The sequence below is a fragment of the Mesoplodon mirus genome, assembly GCF_964341445.2.
Source record: "Mesoplodon mirus genome assembly, chromosome: 9".
Classification (NCBI taxonomy): Eukaryota; Metazoa; Chordata; class Mammalia; order Artiodactyla; family Ziphiidae; genus Mesoplodon; species Mesoplodon mirus.
Window position 1 is genome coordinate 28,374,248 of NC_138985.1, and position 25,927 is coordinate 28,400,174.

The 25,927-nt window shown below is 40.6% G+C and overlaps 1 protein-coding gene across 3 annotated transcripts in view; it reads left to right on the forward strand.

Annotated features, from left to right (window-relative positions):
- Positions 1–25,927, forward strand: part of HECW1 (HECT, C2 and WW domain containing E3 ubiquitin protein ligase 1) — a gene marked incomplete at both ends in the record, with an annotated part of 618,153 nt that overhangs the window by 400,055 nt on the left and 192,171 nt on the right. For all 3 annotated transcript variants that reach the window (XM_082632477.1, XM_082632476.1, XM_082632478.1), the window contains one exon: positions 11,304–11,398. In XM_082632477.1, coding sequence (XP_082488603.1) covers positions 11,304–11,398 — 95 coding nt within the window. The remainder of the gene's footprint in view (positions 1–11,303; positions 11,399–25,927) is intronic.

The following is a 25,927-nucleotide window of genomic DNA, read 5'->3' on the forward strand; positions in this document are numbered from 1 at the left end:
CTCAGTTCCAGGCAACTCAGTCCTCCACCGTCTGACCAGCCATAACCCTCCCCTCCACTTGGACTGAAATGCAGAGACCCACCCCAGTAAGCCAGGATTTGGGACAAAAATATATGTCAGAGAAGGCACTTGACATTGCGGTCTGTATTTGGCCTTGGAGGATCTGTTGGGAACCCCTACCTCAGCCTGAATGGCCCAGGGCAGCTCCGAGACAGCTCAGCCCACTCCATCCAGGAGGGAGGACTGCTAAGAGTGCCAGCAGCTGTGCAATACTCCTGTTTCATTTCACATACACGTTAATCCTCTACGCTTCACTGGGCAGGGATTTTAAGTTTTATTAGTCTTTTCAACGAACCAACTTTTGGTTTTCTTGATCTTCTATATATGTTTTCTGTTTAATTACTTTCTGCTCTTACTTTTATTTTTTATTATTTCCTTCCTTCTACTTTCCTTGGGTTTAATTTGTTGTCCTTTTTCTAACTTCTTGAGATGGATTCTTAGCTCATTGGTTTGGGGCTATTCTTCTTCTCTGTGTATGCATGTAAGGCCGTAAGTTTTCCCCTTAGCAGTTTGTTTGTTTGGTTTTGCTTTGTTTTGGTAAAATCCTAAGTGAAGCACAAAACACACATAGAAAAGGGCATAAATTTAAATGCAGAGTTTAGGGATTTTCAGAAAGTGAACACATCCATGTACACAGCACCCAAATCAAGAAGCAGAGCCTAATTCACATGTCAACCTGTTCTGTTTGCCTCCTTCCTTCTCTCTGGGATCATTTTCCTCCTAACAGAAAGAGCTCACTTTTAGTATTGCTTTTAGTGAAAACTTACTGGTGATAAATCCTCTCCATTTTTGTTTGTCTGAAAACATCACTATTTCACTTTCACTTCTGAGCAATGATTTCACGAGATACAGAGAATTCTAGGTTAGCTGTTCTTTTCTTCAGCACTTAGGAATGTCATTTCTCTGTCTTCTGAAAAATCAAGTTTAGTGTTTTTGTCTTTCCTTTGAAGATAATGTAGGTTTGGGTTTTTTGTTTTTTGTTTTTTTGTTTGATTTTTGCTCTGAGGCTTTTAAGACTTTTCCCTTAGCCTTTGGATTTCAGGAGTTTAACTACGATATGCTTACAAGTGATTCTTGTTTTTATCCAGGCTTGAAAATAAGTTATTGTCTCCTCAAAAGTTGCCTTTGCCCTACTCATTCCACTGTGTCCCTTACTCTCTCCTCTGTCCTTTCCATCCTCTTTTCTCTCTCTTTCTTCAATCTGGATATTTTCAATCAACCTATGCTCCACTTTACTAACCCTCTTTCTGCTGTATCTGATCTGCAGCGAACCCCATGTATGGAGTTCTTAACTTCAACTCTTCGGTTTTTCAATAATTAAATCCCCATTTGATTCTTTTCTGTTGGTTCTAATTTTCTGGCAAAGTCTGCACTTCATTTCTGCATGTATAAATCATAGTTTCATTGAGGTCTTTGTCTAATGACTTCAGTATCAGGATCCTAGTTCCATTTTCTTTCTTGCTTTTGGTCATTTGCTTCTGTCTCTTATCATACTTGGTAATTTTCAGTTGCCGTAAACTGGGTGTGGAATATTGTAGATACTTTGGCGATGGCATCTTCCCTCAGAAGATTTTGCTCTTCCCTCAGTGAGGTTGTTGGGGTGCTGGTGGCCTTGACCCCATAAGAGGATGAGCTTAGTGGAGTGCAGTCCAGTCTTGGTAAGCCTCAGTCTTCCTTTAGCTTGCCCTCTTTCTAGAGATCCCTCTCCAGGTCTTTCATGGAGAGCCGAGGGTTTTCACCTGGGACCCTTCCCTGACTCTACTTGCCAGGTCTCCTCAGTACCAAGAGACAGAAGATTTCGGCTCACTTTTCAGATATTTTCATGATGCAGGATTCAGCAAATGTCTGAGGGGAAACCAGCTGGCTACTTGAGGTCTCAGGTCCTTCACTCTGGCCCCAGAGGGCCACAGCAGCTCTGCCAGTTTCCCTGCCACCAGGGCAAAGGGACTGCAGGTAATCAGCTCATCTCACCAGTACTCCCTCGACTAGAATTTGTGGTCCTTGTTGCTTCCATTATTCTGCAGTGCTTTAAATATTTTGTTTTAAAAAAAGCTTATCTAGTTGGCAGCAGAAGCATTAATCTGCTACAATTACTCTATCCTAGCAGGAAGAGGAAGGCTCTAATTGCCTTTTAGCAAACACTCCATATGTGGTGATCCCAGAGAACAGAAACACTGTCTAGGGGGTGATAATAACCAGCACTGAAATAGAAAACAAAAAGCATTTATTGGATTGTTTTTGAGTTTGGATTTGGCCTTGTAACACCCGAAGTAAGTACTTCCCATAAAGTAAAGTTCTAGCCTCATTTCGCATAATGATTCATTTTCATCAATCTCCCACGTTTGCTGTGGTACCATATTTGAAGCATTAACATAGGATTTATGCTGCTGTTCTAAATAGGAAATTAGTCAAATAATATACAGTTCTTGATATTAAAAAGATGTACCAGTTAACACAATTGAAAAAAGTTACAATTAACCATTTTTCATTCAAATAATCATAAGTTAACTATTAGAGAAACGTGACTTTATCACATGGCAATTTTTATGTTAGGCAAATGTGGAATACCTAAAGATGCAAATATCTTCTCTGCTCATTCAAAATTTGTGACTTTATTTTCTTCACTTATTTTCCAATTTTGTACAAAGTGAATGTAATTAGTCCATAATACAGCTTTCTATATCATTTCTGGAAGTGCAAATCCAAGTAAGATTATATCTTTACCAAATTACAAAACTTTGACAAATCAATATGATATGCTCTAATCTAATAAGGTGACTTTTTTCTGTTAGAGTCATATATTACTTTAATGAGAATTTTACTACAAAAGATATCATCTGAGAACCAAATAGAAACACCATGTCTTTTAGGGCTGTTTATAGGAGAGAAAAGTTTTTTTGGTAAAACTTAATATGGCTTATACACTTATATAATGCTCTTCTTTTGAATGAGGTATTGGATTCAAGTTGCTGAGATTAAATGTAACAGAACAAACATGTGTAAAAGGTGACTGCTTCATTTTGGATTTGGTCTAAAACCAGGGCCCCCTGTGTGAGGAGCTTTAAAACTCTACCTTAATGAGATCCAGCAGGCAATATCAACCTTAAATTAAAATACCTTTCCAATGTTATATCTTTACATATGTAGTAGAATCTGCAATGTTAGATGCCTTGTCAATGCACTGACAAGTGTATTCCATTTGTTAAGAAGCCCTTCACCCTTCCTTTTGTCTTGATCAAAAGTCACAGCCTTTCTCTAAGCTGCTTATTTCTTAAAACCCATTTAATTCATATTTTTAAATAAAAAACCAAGTACAAACGAACATACTGCCATGTAGGATAGACTGGGAGGACCTCAGGTTTTATACCATTAATGTTGATTATTTCTTTGAAAGACCTGCTCTTGCTGTTTCCTCTTACTGAAGCTAAATGTTCTTCAGACTCAAAATTTAATTTATATCTTATTATTGTATTGCTTCTTGATCTTTTTGATCATTTGAAGATATTGTACTTTCCATTACTCCTTCTAGATTACTACTGAAACTGTTTCTTTCAGAGTGATGATAGCTTCTTGAGTTAAAATTGGGTTTCCTGGATTTTGAGGATGTGGTTTACATTTGTCTCACGTCTGTTTTGCAAATGAAATATTCATAGACTTTGGTTCATTGTTCTTGCTAAAGAATGTTACTTACATAGATAATGTGGTTCCTTTTACACAAATAAGTGATTCACAATGGAAGACATTTTGCTAATGCACTGATCCATATGTCTGTCTAGTTCATCAACTCTGATCACACTTCTGTTCATGAGATTTGGGCATTTCTGCACTGCAGACATTGTAACATATGGATAGTTAAAAACTTGCTTATGAAGTTCAGATATTCGTGGTGCTTCAACCTGTGCAATGTCTGGATAGCAACAGGAGTAAGCACCTTATTCTTTTTTTTTTTTTTAATTTTTTTATTTTTTGCTTTATAACAAATTTAATCAGTTATACATATACATATGTTCCCATATCCCCTCCCTTTTGCGTCTCCCTCCCATCCTCCCTATCCCACCCCTCCAGGCGGTCACAAAGCACCGAGCTGATCTCCCTGTGCTATGCAGCTGCTTCCCACTAGCTATCTACCTTACATATGGTAGTGTATATATGTCCATGCCGTTCTTTCACTTTGTCACAGCTTACCCTTCCCCCTCCCCATATCCTCAAGTCCATTCTCTAGTAGGTCTGTGTCTTTATTCCTGTCTTACCCCTATGTTCTTCATGACATTTTTTTTTCTTAAATTCCATATATATGTGTCAGCATACAGTATTTGTCTTTCTCTTTCTGACTTACTTCACTCTGTATGACAGACTCTAGGTCCATCCACCTCATTACAAATAGCTCAATTTCATTTCTTTTTATGGCTGAGTAATATTCCATTGTATATATGTGCCACATCTTCTTTACCCATTCATCCGATGATGGACACTTAGGTTGTTTCCATCTCCGGGCTATTGTAAATAGGGCTGCTATGAACATTTTGGTACATGTCTCTTTTTGAATTATGGTTTTCTCAGGGTATATGCCCAGTAGTGGGATTGCTGGGTCATATGATAGTTCTATTTGTAGTTTTTTGAGGAACCTCCATACCGTTCTCCATAGTGGCTGTACCAATTCACATTCCCACCAGCAGTGCAAGAGTGTTCCCTTTTTTCCACACCCTCTCCAGCATTTATTGTTTCTAGATTTCTTGATGATGGCCATTCTGACTGGTGTGAGATGATATCTCATTGTAGTTTTGATTTGCATTTCTCTAATGAGTAAAGATGTTGAGCATCCTTTCATGTGTTTGTTGGCAGTCTGTATATCTTCTGTGGAGAAATGTCTATTTAAGTCTTCTGCCCATTCTTGGATTGGGTTGTTTGTTTTTTTGTTATTGAGCTGCATGAGCTGCTTATAAATTTTGGAGATTAATCCTTTGTCAGTTGCTTCATTGGCAAATATTTTCTCCCATTCTGAGGGTTGTCTTTTGGTCTTGTTTATGGTTTCCTTTGCTGTGCAAAAGCTTTTAAGTTTCATTAGGTCCCATGTGTTTATTTTTGTCTTTATTTCCATTTCTCTAGGAGGTGGGTCAAAAAGGATCTTGCTGTGATTTATGTCATAGAGTGTTCTGCCTATGTTTTCCTCTAAGAGTTTGATAGTGTCTGGCCTTACATTTAGGTCTTTAATCCATTTTGAGCTTATTTTTGTGTATGGTGTTAGGGAGTGATCTAATCTCATACTTTTACATGTCCCTGTCCAGTTTTCCCAGCACCACTTATTGAAGAGACTGTCCTTTCTCCACTGTACATTCCTGCCTCCTTTATCAAAGATAAGGTGACCATATGTCCGTGGGTTTATCTCTGGGCTTTCTATCCTGTTCCATTGATCTATCTTTCTGTTTTTGTGCCAGTACCATACTGTCTTGCTTACTGTAGCTTTGTAGTATAGTCTGAAGTCAGGGAGCCTGATTCCTCCAGCTCCATTTTTCGTTCTCAAGATTGCTTTGGCTATTCGGGGTCTTTTGTGTTTCCATACAAATTGAAGCACCTTATTCTTAACGAATACTTTTACCAGTTGCAGAATTCTCTGTTGACAGTTATTTTCTTTTGGCACTTTGAAGCTGTCATTCCTTTCCCTTCCATTGTTTCTGTTTATGTTGAGAAGTCGTCTGTCAGTCTAACTGTTGCTCCTGTGAAGGTAACCTAGCTCTTTCCTTCATTGGCTGATGAAGTGATCATTTTTCTTCTTTTTTGAACTTTTACAGTGATGTCTGGATACTGTGTTCTTTCTGGATTCATAGGGCTTTTTGTATCTATAGCTTGATGTCTTTCATAACTTTTGGAGAATTTTTAATTTTAGCACCACTATCTCTCTCTTCTCCTTTTGGATTACAATTTACAGGTATTTTAGACCACCCCCTAGTATCACATATGTTTATTATTTCTCTTCAATATTTTATATCCTTTTTCTCTGCATACCTTATTCTGGATTTCTTTTTCTGAACTATGTTCCAGTTTCCTAAATTTTCTCCTGTATTTTGTTAAATCTGCTTTAAACCCATCCATAGAGTACACTATTTCAAAATTGTAGTTTATAGATCCAGAATTTTCTGTTTGGTTCTTTTTTAGAGTCTTCATTATTTGCTGATATTTTCAATCTTATATTTTATTTCTTTGAGTGCTTTAAGTATATGATCATTAAAGCTTGTGTCTGATAACTCCAATATCTGAAAACCCTATAAGTCTATTTATAGTGCCTGGTCTTTCTATTGGTATTTTTACCAGTAGAAAAATACTCTGCATGTGCCTGATTAATTTTAGTTGAAAACTGGACACCGTAAATGAAAACTTAGGGAGATAATTTGAGGCTTAGAATGGGTTCTTTTCCTGCTGAGAGGATTTGCATTTCCTTCTGGGCTATACCTAGCAATCCAGAATAACCTCAGTTGAATTTCAAGACTTAAAATGATTTGAAGGGCCAGGGCTGGTGTATTTCTCTGGTATCTGTTCTGCTCTTCAGGGCTCCAACTTGAATCATGAAGGACTTAGCAGAGTCCTCCTCTTTGGCAGGTTCTGAACTCTTTAAGTTTTTATCCCCTTAGCCCTTCAAGTCTGTCAAAAGTTCTTTTCACCTTCCCAGCCTCTCAGTGCATTTTTCTGGAATCAACACAGCCCCCCCCACTGAGGGAAACAGCAGAAGTTTTCTTCTTCTGGATCTTGTCTTCAATATTTTCCATTGTCTTGCTAGGTCTCTGATGTCCTCAGGCTAGGATTTCCAGTTTTAGGAGGAAACAGTTACTGGATTCCTAACAAAATTTGAATTTGAGGTAAACAGTGAATACTTTTTTTAGTTTTTTGTCCATTGTAATAATTGGGACAGACTTATACTGAAAACTTATTCCCTGTTTATCTGAAACTCAAATTTAAGTGGCTGTCCTGTATTTTATCCAGCAATCCTACTTCAGGCAGATTTATTTCCATATTTTTCCAGCTTGTCTAGATGTTCTCTGAATTACCTAGTACATCCTCACTCGAAGTGGAAGTTTACTTTTGCTAGCTGGTCAACAATCTAGCATTATTAAAAAAAAATTTTTTAGAGACAAATTACCAAATGAAAAGTTAATATATTTGCTTAAATCCTAGCTGCCATGAACTACATGTGTGACCTTGTATAAGTGGCCTTACATTTTGGCCTCATTTTCCTTAGATATAAAATAGGAATGATAGATGACATTTATTGAGGCCTTGTTATATGCCAAGTATTATGCTAAGCACTTTTTTAAAAGGTTAATAATAATTACCTGTACTTCACAGGGATTTTGTGAGGGCCAAATTAGAAAATAGTATGAATGGTCTGGTGCATACTAAGAGCTAATTAACTGTTAAGACCAATTTGTTATAATTTTTAAACTAAATCGAATATTATACTTACACCAGGGCTACTACCATCATTACATACTGATGTCTCAAGTGCTACAACAGGCCTACTAATTCCTAAAAAATGGAGAGGAAGAAAAACAATTGTTTTCTTGTTTCTTTAAGTGATACTATAAGTAAAGTGAAACAATCTATACTTTTTGAATACATGCCCACCCAATAAAAATTATGGTTGTAAACACACAAATTTGTACAGGTAGAAACTTCAGCATTATTCTACTTTGTGAATGAGCTGGTCATTCATGCCCAAATCTGAAAACAAATCATGTGCCAGGCAAAAGTAACCAAAATGTGATAAGGAGATCTATTTCAGGTCCACCCTTAATCCAAGAGATTTTAAGATGTCAACCTCTTCCTCTGGAAGGGCAAGGACTACACCCATTGGTGAGTGGAGCATGGGCTGGATTTCAACCCCCTACTCACCCCTTGGTTGGACAACTTTTGTAGGACGTGTCTGAACAACTATACAAGACAGTTCTGTTGATTGTAAATGAATATACAGTGAAGAAGGCTAACTCTTATGTGTTGACTACTTCATGCATACTAGGCTTCACACATTATTCCATTTGCTGTGTACAACACCCATACATGAAACAATACATGCAAAGCTGGCAATGGTATCACCATTCTACATTAAATCTAAGGCTCAGAGAGTCTATATAACTTACTCTGTTAATGACGGGCAAGTCAAGAATTGGACTTACATCTATTTGTTCCCACATTCCTACTCTTTCCTTAGATCACTGTGCCTTCTTAAACTTCTGTTACTACATACATAATGACTCAAATAAACAATAAAATCTATTATAACAGAGATGCCTTGTGTTCAGACTTTGAGGGGATTTTTGAATTATTATTATTTTAACTAGAAAAGCAGAGGAAGATAGAACTACCTACCATCGGTCCCCTTAGATGAAGTATCTGAAATAATAAGCAACAACCCTCTAATATTTCCTGGCCTTTGAACCTTGATACTTTTCTCAGAGGCAGCAGTAATAGCGAAAATGTAGCAATGTCGTTATCTATGCTTGAATCTATTCCAAAAGTCATGTAATATTAGGCCATAGAAAATTCTCTATGAAGAATTAGGACCCACCAGGACACTGTACCTGCTCCTGCATTAACAGTAAGGCAGTGGAGTCAACATATGAAACCAATAGTTCATCAGTCATTTTTTAACAGGCATTTATAGAGAATCCCTACACTACATGACACTGGAAATATAAAGATAAATAATACCTAGTCTCCTTCTTCTGCAAAAACTCAGTGTGGGGCTAATTAAACAGATCAGTTGAATGTAGCTGTCACCAAAGTAGCATGGAGTTTTGCGAGATGAAGTAATCTTAATCCATACAACAAATCACTTGTATATTATATTTTTGCATGTGTTTTAACATTTGTGGGTGACTTCCCTTCAGAGCCCATCCCTAAATAAGAAATTTTAAATAATTTAATATCTCTTTCAAGTCTGAATAGGAAATCATTTTAAATTACAGGAGATATTTAGATTAAATAAAAGGAAGATCCGTTAATAATCAAGTTGCTAAATACTGGAACAGACTCTTAAAAAGCTTAAGAAAAAAATACAACCTTTGCCAGTGATTTTTCAGAAAGAGATTACAATACTTTGAAGGTTTCCATGCATTCTTGGCTCTAAACATGAACTGACCTGCTCACCTAGCAAAAGGATTCAATACAAGACTGTATATAATTTCCCTGACCTTTTTTACTCCAAGGCACTGGAATAATTTTCTTTGACAGGAAAGCTAGTACTTTCTTTCCAGGATGCCTGTTATATATAATTTCCTTCTGTGCAACTAAACTTGAGGTGAGGTCATTCGGCCCCTCCATGCCGATCTCGCTGGCACCTAAAGGCAGAGTAACTCATATTCTGAACTGCACTGACTCGGTGTGGTTACCTGGCCATATGGCTCACTGCTCATGGTCCCTCCATGATCCCTAACCTACAAGTACCTGCCTCTCAGGCTGAGACACTAGTAGATCTAGGTCTGTAGACCTAATGTGGGGTGCCTTGGAGAATATGGAACTAACTTATAAGATTGTCCACCAAGAGCTTAAAAGGCAACCACAGATAGGCAAAATCACTGCAGGGAAAGAATGAAGGGAGGAAACAAAAAGTATTGATATATGTAAAGTAAGAATATGTCCACTAAAAGATAAACACCCAGGTATCATCCAGGCAGTGGGAAGTCTTAACAACTACAATTCAATAGATTAAAAAAAAAAAAACTAACACAAATGTCTAATTAAAATCTGATAAACAATGTTTAATCTCACTACTAAATAAATGATATAAAAATGAGATGCCATCTTAAGAATATATTTAATTGATAATGTTCAATGTTATCAAAGATTCAAGAGATGATCAGAGTTACATTTTCTGGTGGACGTATACAGCGCTTTTTGGAAAGCAGTTTGGCCACAGGAAGGGAGAATCCTTAAAATAGTCCTATCTTCTAAGGAAGAATATTGCAATTCTCATATCATTGATATGATATATAGAAAGAAACCTTTCCACATTAGCTAGGTTTAGGTTCAACTACATATAATAGAAAATCCAAAATAACAGCAGCAAACAACATAACTGTGATCTACGAGGGAGGCTACAAAATGTAGTTCTTTATCTGGGCATTACCACCCAAAATAAAATTGAGATTCAGTCATTAAGGAGGAAAGGGAGAATGAGTTTTGATAGAGAAGTAGCCATTTTTGCTCCATTATCCTAGAGAGCAAACTTGAACTTAAAAATAATTTTCAAAAAGGCATTAATTTTAAAGGAAAATCCCAAATTTCCAAGATCAGGGAAGTATTTCCAAGTTACAAATTGATTCAATGATTCCAAAGAACAAGCAATGTTATCTACAAAGTTTGGAATTAGTAGTTGAACATGCTTATTTAATAATGTTAATTTCAAAAAAAAGATTAAAATTCATTATTAAAGTTCATACACTCAAGTATGTGAAAAAAACCCATAGAAGATTTTTTATACTTTTCTGCATTGTCCATATTTTCCATAATGAACATTAAAATGCTTGCTAAGAAAATTGTAGACATTAGTTTTAAAAACATTATAATTGGAGACAAATCCCCACATTTGAGAACCAGGACCTCTAACTGGAGATTCTTCATGTTGTTCTGAACAAAATTAATGTAAGGGACTAAGGTAAAGCCTGGTAAATTTTTCAAATATAAAGAAGAACATACTATAAACAGTAAATTGGGAAAAGCAGGTCACCTTCCAATGAACCAAACTCAGGTTGGCCACAGATTCTTTTCTGTACAAAATGCCAAAAAGTTATGGAGTTTCAGCATTATTGTCAAGTCATCGTCATCAGAAAATATGCCTCTCATCCATGTATTTCCATAACTTCTCAGAGTTTTCCTTCAGATCACCAAGATGCTAATCACAGTGAATTCAATAACAGAAAATTACAGAAGAAACAGATTGGTACCACCTGAAATCTTAGAATTGAGAGTTTAAAAGCAATAACTTCTAATGGGATAGGATGGATGCTGAGAAGTCTAAATGATGGATTTAACTTGGGTACAAAATGTTAAAACCAAAACAATTTTGGATGATGGATTTTCAGAAAGAAGTTGGACCTGTTCATGAAGCCACAAGTGAAGCAGGGTTATCAGGTGTGGCTGCCTGGCTCATGGGAGGAATTGGGTAGAAGTTCCTGGGGGAGTCCTCTCTGGCCATGGGTTCTCTTCCTGGGTTATACCCTACTTCTCAGTACCACTTTATTTTTGTCTTTCAGCTGAAACTAAGATCTGCTTCAAATACTACCATGGAGTGAGTGGAGCCTTGCGAGCCACCACCCCCAGTGTCACCGTCAAAAACTCAGCAGCTCCTGTAAGTCCTGTGTCCTCCTCTTTGGTCAGAACTAACTCTGGTGCTTCTTTACTTTCCTGTTCTGTTCGTATGTTTTAGTGTGTGTGAGCGTTGGGCGTAGGGGTGTGCACACACATATGGAGATATGCTGATAGATTATAAATAGGTAGACAGACAGACAGATAGAAATGCATCTCAAAATCCTGAAGAGGAATGAGATCCGAAGTAAACTTATTAGAAGGCACACATACCACTTTTTGTTAGAGAAATGTCAGGCTTCAATAGATAGCCAGATATTTCTAATAGACTCGTGTAATAGCAGTGAATGACTTTGGAACACATTTTTTTTAAATTCCTTGGTGTTAAATATTTGAATTTCTGTATGTTTCAAATTTTTTAGGCTTTTAAGTAAATTTCTGGAATACAATTTATGATTTTAGACTGATTTTAGTCATAGAATTATAAAATGACAGGCCTAGAAAAGACTAGAATCTCTGATCCTTTTTTTTTTCTTTATATAAATGAGGAAAATGTGCCCAAGGAACTCAAGTAATGTACCTAGGGTCACACAGTTAGCTAGCTATAGATCAGGGATTTAAATCACACCTTCTGTTCCCTACTTTGTGGCTCTACTTAGTTCTATGGTGATAAATGGCATCTTTTCCTCAATCACAGTCTCGTTTTTACCTCTGTTGTGCTTCTTACCTTAGTTCTCAATACATCAGATGAGGCTAGCTGAAATCTCCTTACAAATGGCATTCCTTTTCCTTTCACATAACTTAAAAATGACTGACTTGGGGAGGCTGAACAAAAACCACTGAAGACTTTGTCACGCTAGTGTAAGTAAAAAAGATTTGGGTCTTTCTCCTATGTAAAAGAGAGAGAGAGAGAGAAAAGAAAGAAAGAGAGAAATTCAAATGAAATATGAATGATTCAGAAAGAACTTCGGCTCTAAAAGATACTATTTGCTGTTTCACAAGTCATTTCTTCCATGTGCTGAGGAGGATTGCATTGAGTCCCTGGTGGGAGCAGTAAGACAAACAGGCTTGAGGACCAGGAGCCCATCTGCTTCCATTCTGACAGATGGAGCAGAAGTGGACACCGAGCTGGGGCAGGAGGAGGGTGGGAGTGGACAGGGCTTCCCGTGAGGGGACACACAGCGGGAGGGGCAGGGAGAAGAGAGGGAGGGACCAGCCACACTTTTCCCTGGCCCTGTCATTTCTCCCTACGCTCTCCCTGCAAACTGGAACGTGATGTCTGTCATTTTACTGGGTGGGTCAGGACTCTGAGTGTGAGAATCTGAGGCAGTATCCCCAGAATGCCGGACCCCCATTTCCAGACCCATTTGTAAGGCCCATCTTCCAAAGAGCGTACACAGAAAAGCTGAAGCATGTTGCCAGTTGTTCAGGCAGGAGCGAGGGCTAAATGGAGGCAGTGAAGCTGGGTCTGAATCGAGCCAGAGGCAAGGTGGATTGAGGTGGACAAAGCAGGAATGCACTGAACACACAACAGAGAAGGAAGAGGCTGGAAGTGGAGTCTAGCCGGTTCAGACGCAGGCTTGGCCAGCTTTCCCCTGGCAGGCTTGGCCGGGGCAGACAGTAATCTTCCCACTGCTTCGTCGGTGATGAGTCCTGTGGCAGAAGAGAGCATGCATTTTCCTGCAAGAGAGTATTTTAATGTGCCTTTGGGTTCTGTAATAGTTAAACTCTTGGTGGCCCTTATTGCTTTGTACCATGGTGTACTTTTCAAAGGCATTTTACTTGCATTATTCTAGTGGATTCACAGCACAGCTGTGAGACAGGCGGGAAGCATTTCTTGGTTAAGTGACCATTGGCTATACGCTAGTGGAGCTTAATTAAATCTAGCCTTTGCTTTCTGCAACTCAGTTCAGTGACTGATATAATCTAGCAGACTTCCAGGTTGAATAAGCCTTTGCAGTTTGGTCTGGGACTTAAGCTCACTGTTTCTAAGAGGAAATTGCTGTTCACGTTTTCCAAAATCAACTTGTCAATAAACTTTGAGTATCCATTTTTAAATTGAGGATGGCTGGTGCTGCACTAATCTCTTAGGAAGAGTTGTTTCTCTATGGCCACTGTATCATGTCCCAAAAGTCATTGTGTTAGTTTGTGGCACTATGCTAAAACTGTAATTCTTTGAAAAGGAAGGAAAAGATTCCCATTTTCCTTTAGTATAACAAGCACTTCAATGCTTTGAGCAGAACAGGGTCTCAATATGTGTGTTTCTTTTCTCATTTCCCTTTATCTTTCGCCTTTGTTCTACTGATATCTGTTGAGGTCCCTGTGATAAAAAGAGGTTGTCATTTATCTTTCAGCGACTCTCATTTATTTATTAGTCTTAATTGTATATCAGACACTGTGATGAGTAAGGGTCATAGAGATCCATGTCATATAAGCTGTGTCATAGAGAAGGCATAGTTATTCTGTTATAAATAATAATACTATCTGAAATGTCCAGTACTAGAGTATGAAAACCCACTGTGCTGTGTGCAGAGGAATCAGTGAGTTGATGCCTGCAACCCCTGGGAAGGCTTTCAGAGGAGGTGGTATGCAGGCTGAGTCAGGCAGCATGAATAAAAGCACTTTGCCAGGTTTGGAAGGGAAGTAAGGCCCAGGCTGGACAGCATATGCAAGATCACAGGGGTATGAAATGTCACAAGCCTGGTGGGGAACAGACCTAATTGTGTCAGGTCTAAAGAACATATCACTTACTTCATTTTCTCCATATATCACCCTGCATTTTGTTTTTCATGGATTTTGTATCTTACTGGGAGCACTTAGCATATGCTTTATATTTTTCTTCTATTTTCTGTAGAAAATCATTTTCAAAAGTAAGCTCTTCCTCTCAATATTTTTGTCCAGGCTCTCTTCCCTTTGTGCTTCACAGTCTCTGAATAAGCCTCTGATAGTTTTTTCCCCCTCTCCATTTATACATCAAGGGACAGAAATGTATGCATAAATAGTCCTCAGCTCAGTGCACTCTCCACTGTGAGCCTTCAAGCTTCTCCCTCCAGGTCTGTGTCTTGACAGGAGGTTGTTATATCCGCCCTTCCCTCTGTGAGATCATCACACATCCTCTGATAGGTGGGTATCTTCTGGACGGGATGAGGGCGCTCCCTCTGCCTGCTGGGTTCTCCCATAGTGCGGAGACTCAGATGCATCCATAGCTGTTCTCGGTATAAGTTCAAAGTCCTGAGCCTCGTTTCCAAGACTTGCTCTGAGGAGCAATCACTTGGCACTGCAGTGGCCACCATGTTTCCCTTGCCCCCAGCAGTGCTGAGACCTGGGGACTAGACCTCTGGACACAGAAAATAGGTGGCTGTTGGAGCGATGACACCTGCAAGCCCAGGGGGCAGTGCCCAAGGAGCGGGGGAGAGACCACTAGAGTGTGGGGGCAGGCAGAGGATAGAATGTTCCTACCTTCTTTGGGCCAAGTGTTGAGGGTCCCCCAGATTGAGAGGCCAGACCAGGTGTAGCTCAAGAATGTATTTCTTACTCTGTCTTCATCAATGTTAAAAATTGTGGAAATCCCTTCAGGGTTTCATTATTCTGGATGGTTCTTGTCCTTACTTCACATTGCTATTGTCTATCTATTTACATAGTCTGTACTTCTAGAAATTGGAAGTGAATGTTTCAAGTTTTTCTTCTTCTTCCACCATTTTAATCCAGTGTCTCTGAAACCAAGCTTTTGATAATAATTGAACAGCATAAAGTTCAAAGTAAAGTTCTCTGCCAAAACTTGAAGTATCTTTCTGTGAGTTCATGTTCACAGATTCATTTGCTTTGTCAGACCCCTAAGCAAAGGTAGAGTTGATATTCTCAAAAAAAAAAAAAAAAAGCAACTCAATAGGACATTTCCTTGGGAATGCAGGTTAAATTCATACTCTAAGGTTTTCCTCCACAAATAGTCTGGGTCTCCTGCGACAGACAAATAGGTGATTAATAACCCCCAAACTCTAAGTCATTAAGGTTGGTAATAGTAATATTTGTCTTGAGAGTTTTAAAAGCAGATCTTTCAAAACGTATTTTAAAGCATAATAAAGCAGCTGTGGAACAGCTAACTTAAAGTTATGAAACCAGCTGGAAAATACTCCAACAAAATTAGTTGCAACATTAATTCACAGGTGACTGATGTGACCAGCCATCTAGAATTGTTAGAACATAAGCCAGTGAATTTGGAAGGCACCTGGGTTTTGTAATAAATGATCTTGTTCCCTTGTATTTGGCAAAGATTAAGTGGCAAGACCTGTTGCCAATGGAAGGTGCTCTTGGTAAACATCGATCACAATGTATCATCCATTTGGGGTGAAGGTCTCCCAATTTATCAAAGGGTCCCCTTCATCCTGTGTGTCCACATAGAGTCTCAGCTTCACCCCGATATGTGTCAAGAGGGAGAATCAAAAAAATTAATGGAGGGCTTCCCTGGTGGCGCAGTGGTTGGGAGTCTGCCTGCCAATACAGGGGACACGGGTTCGTGCCCTGGTCCAGGAAGATCCTACATGCCGCAGAGCGGCTGGTCCCGTGACCCATGGCCGCTGAGCCTGCGTGTCCGGAGCCTGTGCTCCGCAACGGGAGAGGCCACAACAGTGAGAGGCCCGCGTACCGCAAAAAAAAAAAAAAAAAAAAAAAAAAAATTAATGGAGGAGCAGAGAGTTTATCTTCTCTTTTTAACAGGGATGCACTGTACTACTCTAGGGAAGGTGTCCCCAACATTGAGATCTTCCAGAGACTGGCCAGTGATCTTCACAGCCCCCCAGTCAGAGACAGCCTTAATCAAACTTCTGGACAGAAGCATTTCCTAACAGTTATTTTTTCACCATTTCAGTTTTTAATGAGTTATGCTATGTAAAGAATCGCCTCTACACAAGGAAAGAGGAACTTGAGGAAAGTTTAGATCCATTTTCCTTAAATCATCAGACAACAGTGCCTGGTAAGGATTTAGTCAGAATCAAGCCTTTCGTGATCTCACCAGATTCATGCCCTACAATCGTATCATATTCTTAAATCTGCCCTCATTTCCAGTCCTGATCTGGAAACCTGGTCCCATGACATTTGGGGAAGATGACATGATATTTATTTTATGACTTGGATTTTGTAATAGCCATAGGAGCCTTTTATGAACTAATTCTGTTTTGCCTGTTGCCTCGCCAACACATTCATAATTTATTTTTTGCAGCATGTCAAGCCAGGCACTAAAAAGGAACTTCACCAGCGATCCTATGATAAGACAAAAGTCTAGGACTTAGCCCCTAATATTCTGAAAATTGGTTTCTGAATGAAATAATCCGTTACACTAAGACTGCAAGAAGTCTGAAGCAATTGCACAGTATAATATTCTAATTTTTCATTTCTTTCCTTCGTGTATATTTCTGTTAGACTTTCCTTAGGGGAGAATTTAAGGGAATATTTCGATTTGTAGAAGCTATCAATCATATGCTACAGATAAAACGTGATCAGTGTAAAGTCAAGTGCTTAAGCTAAAATTGCACACATGATTTATTTACATGCAAGGGATCAGTGTTGCCCGGACATTTACTGGTGAGCCTTAGGATGGTTTTGTGAGGCAGTATTTGACAAGATCTCCTGGCTATTGTAGCTTTAAATTCTGTCTCCATTCCACAAAGCTACGGGTGGAATGGGAACGGAGTTTCTAAGGGAGATAGAGAGGTTGACAGTTAGATATTGACATAACATATAATTTCTTCTAGCTGAGAATCCACAGCCCCATTTCATCTCACTCCTAATTTAGCAAATTGATTTATGGTGCTCAGAGTCTCCTGCCTCTGATATTCTTTCCCCAGAACCCACTCCCACTTCCTCAGTACCTACCCCCCTGCCAGTACATGCAGTACTCTGATCCCCCAACTTTGGAGGTCTGCTTAGCACATAGTTATTTGGTGCATCTTTGTGTAGCCTGTGGCTTCAATAATTTTTTTTTAGTAAATATGTGTGAGTGAGCTCCTCTGTGCTAATTACTAGGTATAGAAAACTGAACAAGATAAATCCCCATCCTCATGAAGTCACCTGCCTGGAATGGGACAAGTGAGTAGTGGGGAGAGAGATGAGAAAAGAGGCAATGACAAAGGACTCTTCCATGTGCCGTGTTAGTGGACGTATAGGACACTTTGGGAAGAGCAAGGATGGGTAGGCCCAGACCATGATGGAGGGCTTTCTAGATGGAATAAACCCAATCATCTGCACACCATAGCCATGATTCCTGATCAAGACCTTTATTTTTTCTATGCCAATTTAACCCAGAGTGTGGGAATCTGCTATTCACATGTGTAGCTTCAGCAAAAGTCCCTTGAGGTTTTGATTAAACTAAAGCAGGGTGATATTTAGATGCTTGTATTTTGGTTAACACATCAGATGGACTCACTCTTCTAAAAGAGAAAGAAGGGGAAGGGAAGTCACAGCCACAATAGGCATCCTCTCTTAGAGGATTTACCCAGGCCCTGCCCACAGTCACCCCTCCCTAAGAGGCACCCCAGACGTTCAGATCCCATCCTGGCCCAAGATTAAGAAATTTGTTCAGTTTTAGGGGAAGAGGTTCAAAATTCACTCTAACGTGGCATTTTGGGGTCTTGAGTCTGGAGTTGTTGTTTCCTGATAAATTTTCCCCACCAGCCTCATTTCAGCTTAAACAACAGATGTTTATTTCTCACAGTTTTGAAGGCTGAAGTCCAAGATCAAGGTGTCCATAGGGGTGGTTTCTCCTGAGGCCTCTCTCCTTGGCTTGCAGACCACTGTCTTCTCACTGTATCCAGAAATGTCCTTTTCTCTGTGTGTCTGCATCCCTGGTGCCTCTTCCTCTTCTGATAAGGACACCAGTCCTATTGGATTAGGGCCCCACCCTAAAGACCTCATTTAACCTTAACTACCTCTCTAAAGGCCCAGTCTCCAAATACATTGGGAGTTAGGGCTTAAATATATGAATTTGGCGGGGGGACACAATTCAGTCCATAACAGAGACCCACTGTCTCCTTGGGTTGACTTGACAAAGTCTACCCCAGCCGTCTGCTGCAGTCTCTGTGCTCCAGGAATAATCATTCATCTATCTATCTTTTAACTGTTATTAGACAGACAGACACACACACACACACACACACACACACACACACACAGGATTTGATTCTAATTTTCTGGGACTCTTCATGAAACAACACTGGAGAAGACCCCTGATCTAAAAGAGCCAGTCCTGTCTCCCTGGTCATATAAATATAAATATATACATACTTATATATACACATATATGTTTATATACAGTTATATATATATATTATTTTATTTTTATTTACATGAACTTGATCATTTCTACACAATCCAACAAACCAAACATATACTCATCCATTACAATAGTTAACCATGAAACACTAGAGAGTTTTTAAACTAAAATGAGGACCAAAATAAGTATATAGGATGTCACCATTTTTAACACTTAAAAAATATGCAAATAATATATCCTCTTTGGAAATATTTATAAACAAAGAGAAAAAAATCACTCATAATTGTACCACCCAAAGAACCTCAGGAACTTGCAGAAAGTTTTGATTGACTCTGGCCTTGGAGCCAGCATATGGAATAAGGTTAACAAGTGTCACAGTGAGAGGGTGGCCAGCCAGTACCTGGCTCCATGGACCCTCCGGGCCACTGGCACAGTGACTTTTACACAGAAAGTGTCCGATAAATGGCCATCAGGTTGACAAAAGTCTGGCTGAAAACACTCTGGTTTAAACCCTAAATGGCCTTTCTAGAAAAACACTTTTTGTTAACATTTCACTGAAAGATAAGAAATCTCAAATTATAAAGATGCTGATTCCAGATTTGCATCTTTCAGCTCAAGTGTTCAACTCAGCAGTCACACTCTGGGAAAAACATTCCTTCAGGGAAAGAGTCTGAGAGAAGGTACGTTCTTCCTTCCCAAGGACCTCACGGAGCTGACATAGTAAATTAAATCTGACCTGTGAGCAGAGTGAGTGAGGGCAGGGTATCAAGCATCCAGTAGGTCAGAGATACCTGGGATTGGCAGGTAGGGCCCAGGTCCTCCCCACCTCAAGCAGGAAAGTAACCCCCTGCCCACACGGGTTGAGATGCCAGCTGGAGAAAAGGGCAGCCCAGGTGGTCTCCTCCCCACCCCCAGAGGGCCACCCTCCATTACACCCACCACATTTCAGACCTAATTAAGAGTTCCACAGTTATCCTGTACAGCGAACTGACATCAGTGCTCTCATCTTTCTTGGTCTATGAGGAGATCAAAGTTCAGGTTGACTAATGAGCAGATTAACGCTGCTTTCCTCATTTCTTTGGTTTAAAACACACGACCTACAAGACTGGCCTGAGAAGCAGAGCCGTCAAATGTGCTTACTCAAGGGTTCGTCGCTCACCCTGCCCCTCACAATAATTAATCTTGTGTCTGGTAGATCATTAGGTCCTACCCCTTTCAACCACCTGAACTGGGCCCCGGATTTAAGGTACTTTGACTGCCCGGGGAGTCAGGGCCCACACTTTTAGATCAGGGGTCTTCTCCAGGGCTGTTTCATTAAGGAGTCCCCCAAACTCAGGAGCAAACCCGTGCATTCTGATGCACAGAGATAATTTTTTCTCCTTTGGAGTTTTCCTGGGTTGCTCTTAACAAAGGTAGCAGAAACCCTTAAATGAGTGAAGTCCTCAGGCATATGCCAGGGTGTAAAGGCCCCTGTCTGTGTTCAGCCAAGGGGAAGTCAGAATTATCAGGCAGCCCTAGGATCCGAAGCAGAGTCTGACCCTCGGGATCTTCTTATACCTCTCCCAGGGCTGTGGACCATTTCCCTGCCCACGTTTTTGACTGCGGTTAACTTTTACGAAAAATGGCTGCTCTGTCAGAACCTAAAGAGGACTGCATTTCAGAGGAGGTTAGTAGAACCTTAGGGTTAATGCTTCAGTTTATGGGTACGGCTATTTGTGCACCCATCTAGATTCATTTACACAGTCACTAACAGGTTGTTTTAGAGAATTCCCTGAGTTTAACTGGAGCCTTTCTAATTTTATCAACCTATTTGCGTGTTACACTTTCAGATTAAAAAAAAAATCTTGCTTGCTTAAAATTGGCAACATTAACCTAAGATTTTTTTTCTTAATCTAGCTACTTGAAGTCATTATTCTTTTTCTTTCTAGACCCTTTCTAGCAATTGCTAAGTCTCTTTAGTTGCCTTTTTTTAACGACTTAGCCAATCTGAGGTGATTTTGCTTTCCTGGGTGCACAGTGACTACTGGTGAGGAAAGGGGGAGACTTGTCAAGGAGGAGGTTTATTCAAGCAGGAGAATCTAACTTTTCAAAGAGTTATTTATAACCTGAAACAATCCTGTGGTTTATGGGTGGAGCTCCCTCAGATAACCTGCCTTAGGAAGATTCTGCATTGCGCCCTCAGACCTTCCAAATATGCATTGTTGAAATACTTTGAACTGAAAAGAAAGTATGGACAACCTCCATTCCAGGTGTAGGACATGGGGGTAATTATTGCTTATGGGTGGGAGAGGGCATGCACACACACAAACATGCTGTCTACCTTTTTGGACGTTAGTCCACCTTGTAGGACTAATAAGAGTAGGAAGTGAAGATCACACTGAAGTCAAGCAGAACTGGATTCAAATCCCTGCTCTCAGATTTCCTAGCTGAGGGCATTTGAAGGGGGAGAAAGGGACCGTTTCAGGCCAGTTGGATACCCAAACCCAACAGTTACATGGGCATTTTTTGGCTTATTCCTTTTTACACTCAGTTGCCACTCTTAGAATCCTTTCTTGAATAATACAGAAAAAGAATGGAATAAAGTAACGGGTAATACCATTTTCTCATAATCTTTCTTCTTACTTGGGTTGTGCAAATTAAAATGGGACTAATGGCATTTCTCATTCACTTAGCGAGCATTTGTTGCCAAATGTTAGAGAAAATACCCCACTGCCCTGTATTTCCCAAACAGTAAAACAGAGATACCAGAAAATGAGTTCATCCTCCTGACCATCAGGATTACTCATGTAGAATTAAGGTCCAGAAGTAGTAGTTATGGGTCCAGAGTCCTGTCCTCCATGAGTCTAATCCTGTATATGAGCATGAGCAAAAATCAGTGACTACTGTTCTTATTACCCAGACTGGTACTATAATATGCAGCTGAGAGATAATTCTCTTATGATTCTTGATGGCTTCTGTATTCATATAAAAGGGACGATCCATCCCACGCTCTGGCTTCTCAGTTCCTAAGGCCAGCCTACCTCAGCCGTCGACTCCCGTGGTTCTATTCTAGGTCTTCCCAACACCAGTGACTACATCGCTTCCAAACTCTCAGATCCAAGTACACCACTCATGGACCATCGTCTCTCCCCTTTGCAGCTCACTTCTTTGCCTGCAGTCTATTGATCTTAACTACACGACTGCACCCATGTTTCACCTCCCTCCATAGCTGAGATTCCTCCATATATAACTTGCCCCTTTAACTCTCTGTCACTCTCACCTGGCAAAGTCCAACCTTGGTTAAACCCAATTCTGTCTACCCTTTACTTGTTCTAGGCAGCAGAAAAGTCTTTCTGACCACAAATCTCAAGGGCCCTTTAGCACTGCCAGGAAGCACTCACCTTTCCCATATTGAAAGAAGGCTATTTCATAGTTTCTTCTTTTTCCTCAAACCTATAGCACTTGTCCCCTCTCCACCCGCAGCTGATGACCTGCCTTCCTTCGCTGAGACATTGGCGGTCATCAGAGCCCAACTAACTTGCCTCAGCACTACCCACTCTGCTAACCTGCCTGCACGTGGACTCACAGGCTCTGTTATTTCTTGTTCCCACCGTCTCAGGTCAACCTCTCTATTTGTGCACAGGATCCTAGCCCATCTTGCCTTCTAAGAAACTCTGGTCCTGAGATCTGTCTCCTGCATAGTTGATTCTCCTCTCTGCTGGAACTTTCCCATCTCATCACGTGACATTTCTGCTCAAAAGTGGCTTTTTTCATACAACATTCTTTCCATAGCCTTCAAGTCCTAGATGGCCTGCTCCCACCCACTGCTGTCTCCTCCTTTTCCACTTATTTCCAGCCTCACTGGTTGTCTTTCCCACCCCTGAATACAGCAAGCCAGTCTGCCCTCAGGGCCTTTGTACTTCATGCTGGGAACATTTCCCCCAGGCACTGAAATGGCTTACTCCCCCTCTTCTTTTAGGATTTTTCTCAATGTCAAAGGCCTCCTCAGAGTGGCCTCCATAACCACCCAATGTAAAACAGTCTCCACCCACCTGCAGTCACTCTCCAGGCTCCATCATGCTTTGTTTTCACTCATGGTGCTCATGGTGTAATTTCTGTGCGTTTGCTCCCCCTATTAAAGTATAGCCTCTAAGGTCAAGGATGCGCCTGCCTGTCCTATTCAGAGCTGTTTCCCAGCACTGGCTAGAACAATACCTGGCATGTGGTAGGCCCTCCATAAAACCTTTGTACCCAGTAGGCATGGGTCCAGACCCTGGCTTGGCCACTTAACTTGGTGGCCTTTAACTTCTCTGAGGCTCAATTTCTGAATCTACAGCAATATAGATGGGTGATAAAAATAGGACGCACTTCATCAGACTGTTAAAAGGTTGTCTGAGGATGAGAAGAAATGATGCCATGGATGCTCTCAGCATTTGCCCAGCATGTAGTGAGGATACAATAAGAATTGATTTGTATTATGAGTCTCATGAGCGGATCCTGTAACTGTTTGTGGGTCTCCTTCACCTCTCTGGTTGCAAAATACATAGATTTCAGTGAAGCTAAACGCATATTTAAACAATATACAGAAAGGTTGAAAGTGCCAAAAATAATGAGTTACTACCCATAATCAAGGGTTTAATTCCTTCATTCAAGATGTTTTCTTTCTTTCTTTTTTTTTTAACATCTTTATTGGAGTATAACCAAGATGTTTTCTTTAAAGGAATTCACTGCCCCAAGAATAGTACCTGTGAGATGGATGGATGGATGGATGGATGGATGGATGGATGGATGAACGAGGAGTAGTTCAAAATGATGCCTGAACTGTGGATTGTAGTTTAACAAATATATGTGGGGAAAGAACTAGGTCAGAAGTACTACAGATTATTTCTAGTGCCCAAATGAGTCTTTTGCTTAGAGACCTTGTTTTAGAAAATCACAATGTAGGCAATGAGAGGGTGGACCTCGGCTTCCCACACAGCCCCTGGAAAGGCAGAGGGCATCGGTATGAGGTTCTTGGATGCTGATCAGTATTTAAGGAAACAGCAAGAATTTTCCTGCCATCTGAGAGAAGGGGAGGTACCCACTCATCACGTGATCCAGCAAGTTGTAGAGAGCAGGAGCCTCCACGATGCATTTGGAGGCAAGGCAGCTGCTGCTGTGAGGGGATGCGGGCCCTGAGGTGGCAGCGTGCCTGGGGGCTAACAAGCCCATCCGTGGACCTTAGTGGGCTTTGCTTAACTTCTCATGGAAGATGAGTATCCCTGTGCCATGTCACGGGACAACAGACATTGCACTAGAGAGAGACACACATTTTGCCTAGAACCTAGGTATATTTTTCCATGGGAATACATCTTAGAAATTTTAAAGCAAGTCAATGAGGGGGGAATGGTTTATATGAAAGCAAAATCACTTTATAGGCATCTTTTCAGGAACATCTTTCATTCTGTGAGGAGTAAATATTGTTGCAGTCTCACCACACACTCTTGTGGATGAACCGTGTGCATCCCTCCCCGGGCGATCCCTCACGTTGCCTGTCTATTCAGACAGGGACTGGGTGGCTGCAGAGAGCTCTGTGCAAAATGCAGTCCTTGTCTTTCACTGAACAGACTGTGTGATCCAGATGGAAAGGCAGCTGACATACTTCCTATGATCTAACTTACACAAAGGTTTTGCAGTTCATTAATTTAAAAGCTGTTTTTAAAAAGTAGAATTAAAGCAGCTTTATTTCCCTCCAACCTCATAGACTTAGATGCAAAGACCTAACTCTTGTCACTCCTCCATCCTTAGCTGGACTTGCTGGTGGTAAAGGACAAAACCAGTGTCTGAAGGACAGTGATTTTGAGGAAGTTCATAATCTGTAAAAAAGAGATGCTAAATTTAAAGAGAGTACAAAGAGATTGGCCAAAGGGACTCCTTTCTTTTCCTCAACACCCTCTTCCAATCAGTTACCGAATCCCATCCATTTACCATCCAATGGTACAAGCCTCCGCTCTGTCCTCCTAACCATACTGTCAAGACCCTCTTTAGGGTTTGTCTGGACCATTATAGCTGTCTCCAAATTAGTCCTCTGCCTCTATCTTGTGCTTTCTAAATTCATGGTTCTCAGCCTGGGGTCCACCCTGGACTTGATGCCAAAAACTCGGCCTTGTGCACTGGTGCCAAATCGAATCTCAGACAGAGTTTTGGGTGAAGTAGAAAAGAATAGCTTTATTGCTTTGCAGGGCAAAGGGGGACACAGTGGGCTTGCGCCCCTCAAAAACTGTGTCCCCCAACCCAGGATGATTAGGGAGGAGTTTTAGAGCAATGGTTCAAGGATGGCATTGCTGACAAGATTAGAGTCAGTTGCAGGGCCTGCACTCCTTTAATCTGGTATCAGGTACTCTCTTGATGAGCTTCTCTTGTTCCTTTAATCTGGCCTCAGGTGATCTTCTCTGGAATGAAGAATGCTGACATCTTCCATTTGTTGGGGGTTTTAGTTCTGTAGAAGAGCTCAAAGGTATTGTTATGTGTATCCCTTGAGGGGGAACCAGGACCCTGCCCCAAGACTGCACTATTGTTTCTTGACTGCTCCTCCCTTGTCTCTGCATCCCCTCTCTTCCCTGATTAGCAACTGTTCAAATCTGCCCTTTGGAACTCAGGGAAGGTTATGGAGGCTGGAGTCTGTTCCCTATAAACAAGAAATGGGGAACATGGAAAGGTTTCCATGCCCAGGAGCCCCAAAGGGTCCTTCTGGGTTTCAGACTCACCTGGGGAGCTTTCAGGATTGATGCTGGTCCACCCCCACAGGGTCTGCCTCCCCTGGTCTGGAGAGGCCCTTTGCCCCTACAGAAAACCCCTGCACTGTGGCCTCTAGGCTGTCACGCAGTGAACCTTCAGAGCACAATCTAAGCATTGCAGTCCCCTGTTCAGAGCATCTCTGATGGTCTTAAATGAGTACATGTTACTTCTTAAATTTTATCTTTTTTTTTAAATTGGGGTATACATGTTCTACAATGCTGTGTCAGTTTCCGCTGTACAACAAAGTGAATCAACTATATGTATACATATATTCCCTCCCTCTTGGACCTCTCTCCTAACCACCGCCCCCATTCCACCCATCTAGTTCACCACAGAACACTGACCTGAACTCCCTGTGCTATACAGCAGGTTCCCACTATCTATCTATTTTACACATGGTAATGTATATATGTCAGTCCTAATTTCCCAGTTCATCCCACCCTCCTTCCCCCACTGTGTCCACATATCCATTTTCTACATCTGCATCTCTGTTCCTGCCCTCCAAATTGGTCCATCTGTACCATTTTTCTAGAGAAAGCAATGCTGCCCTGC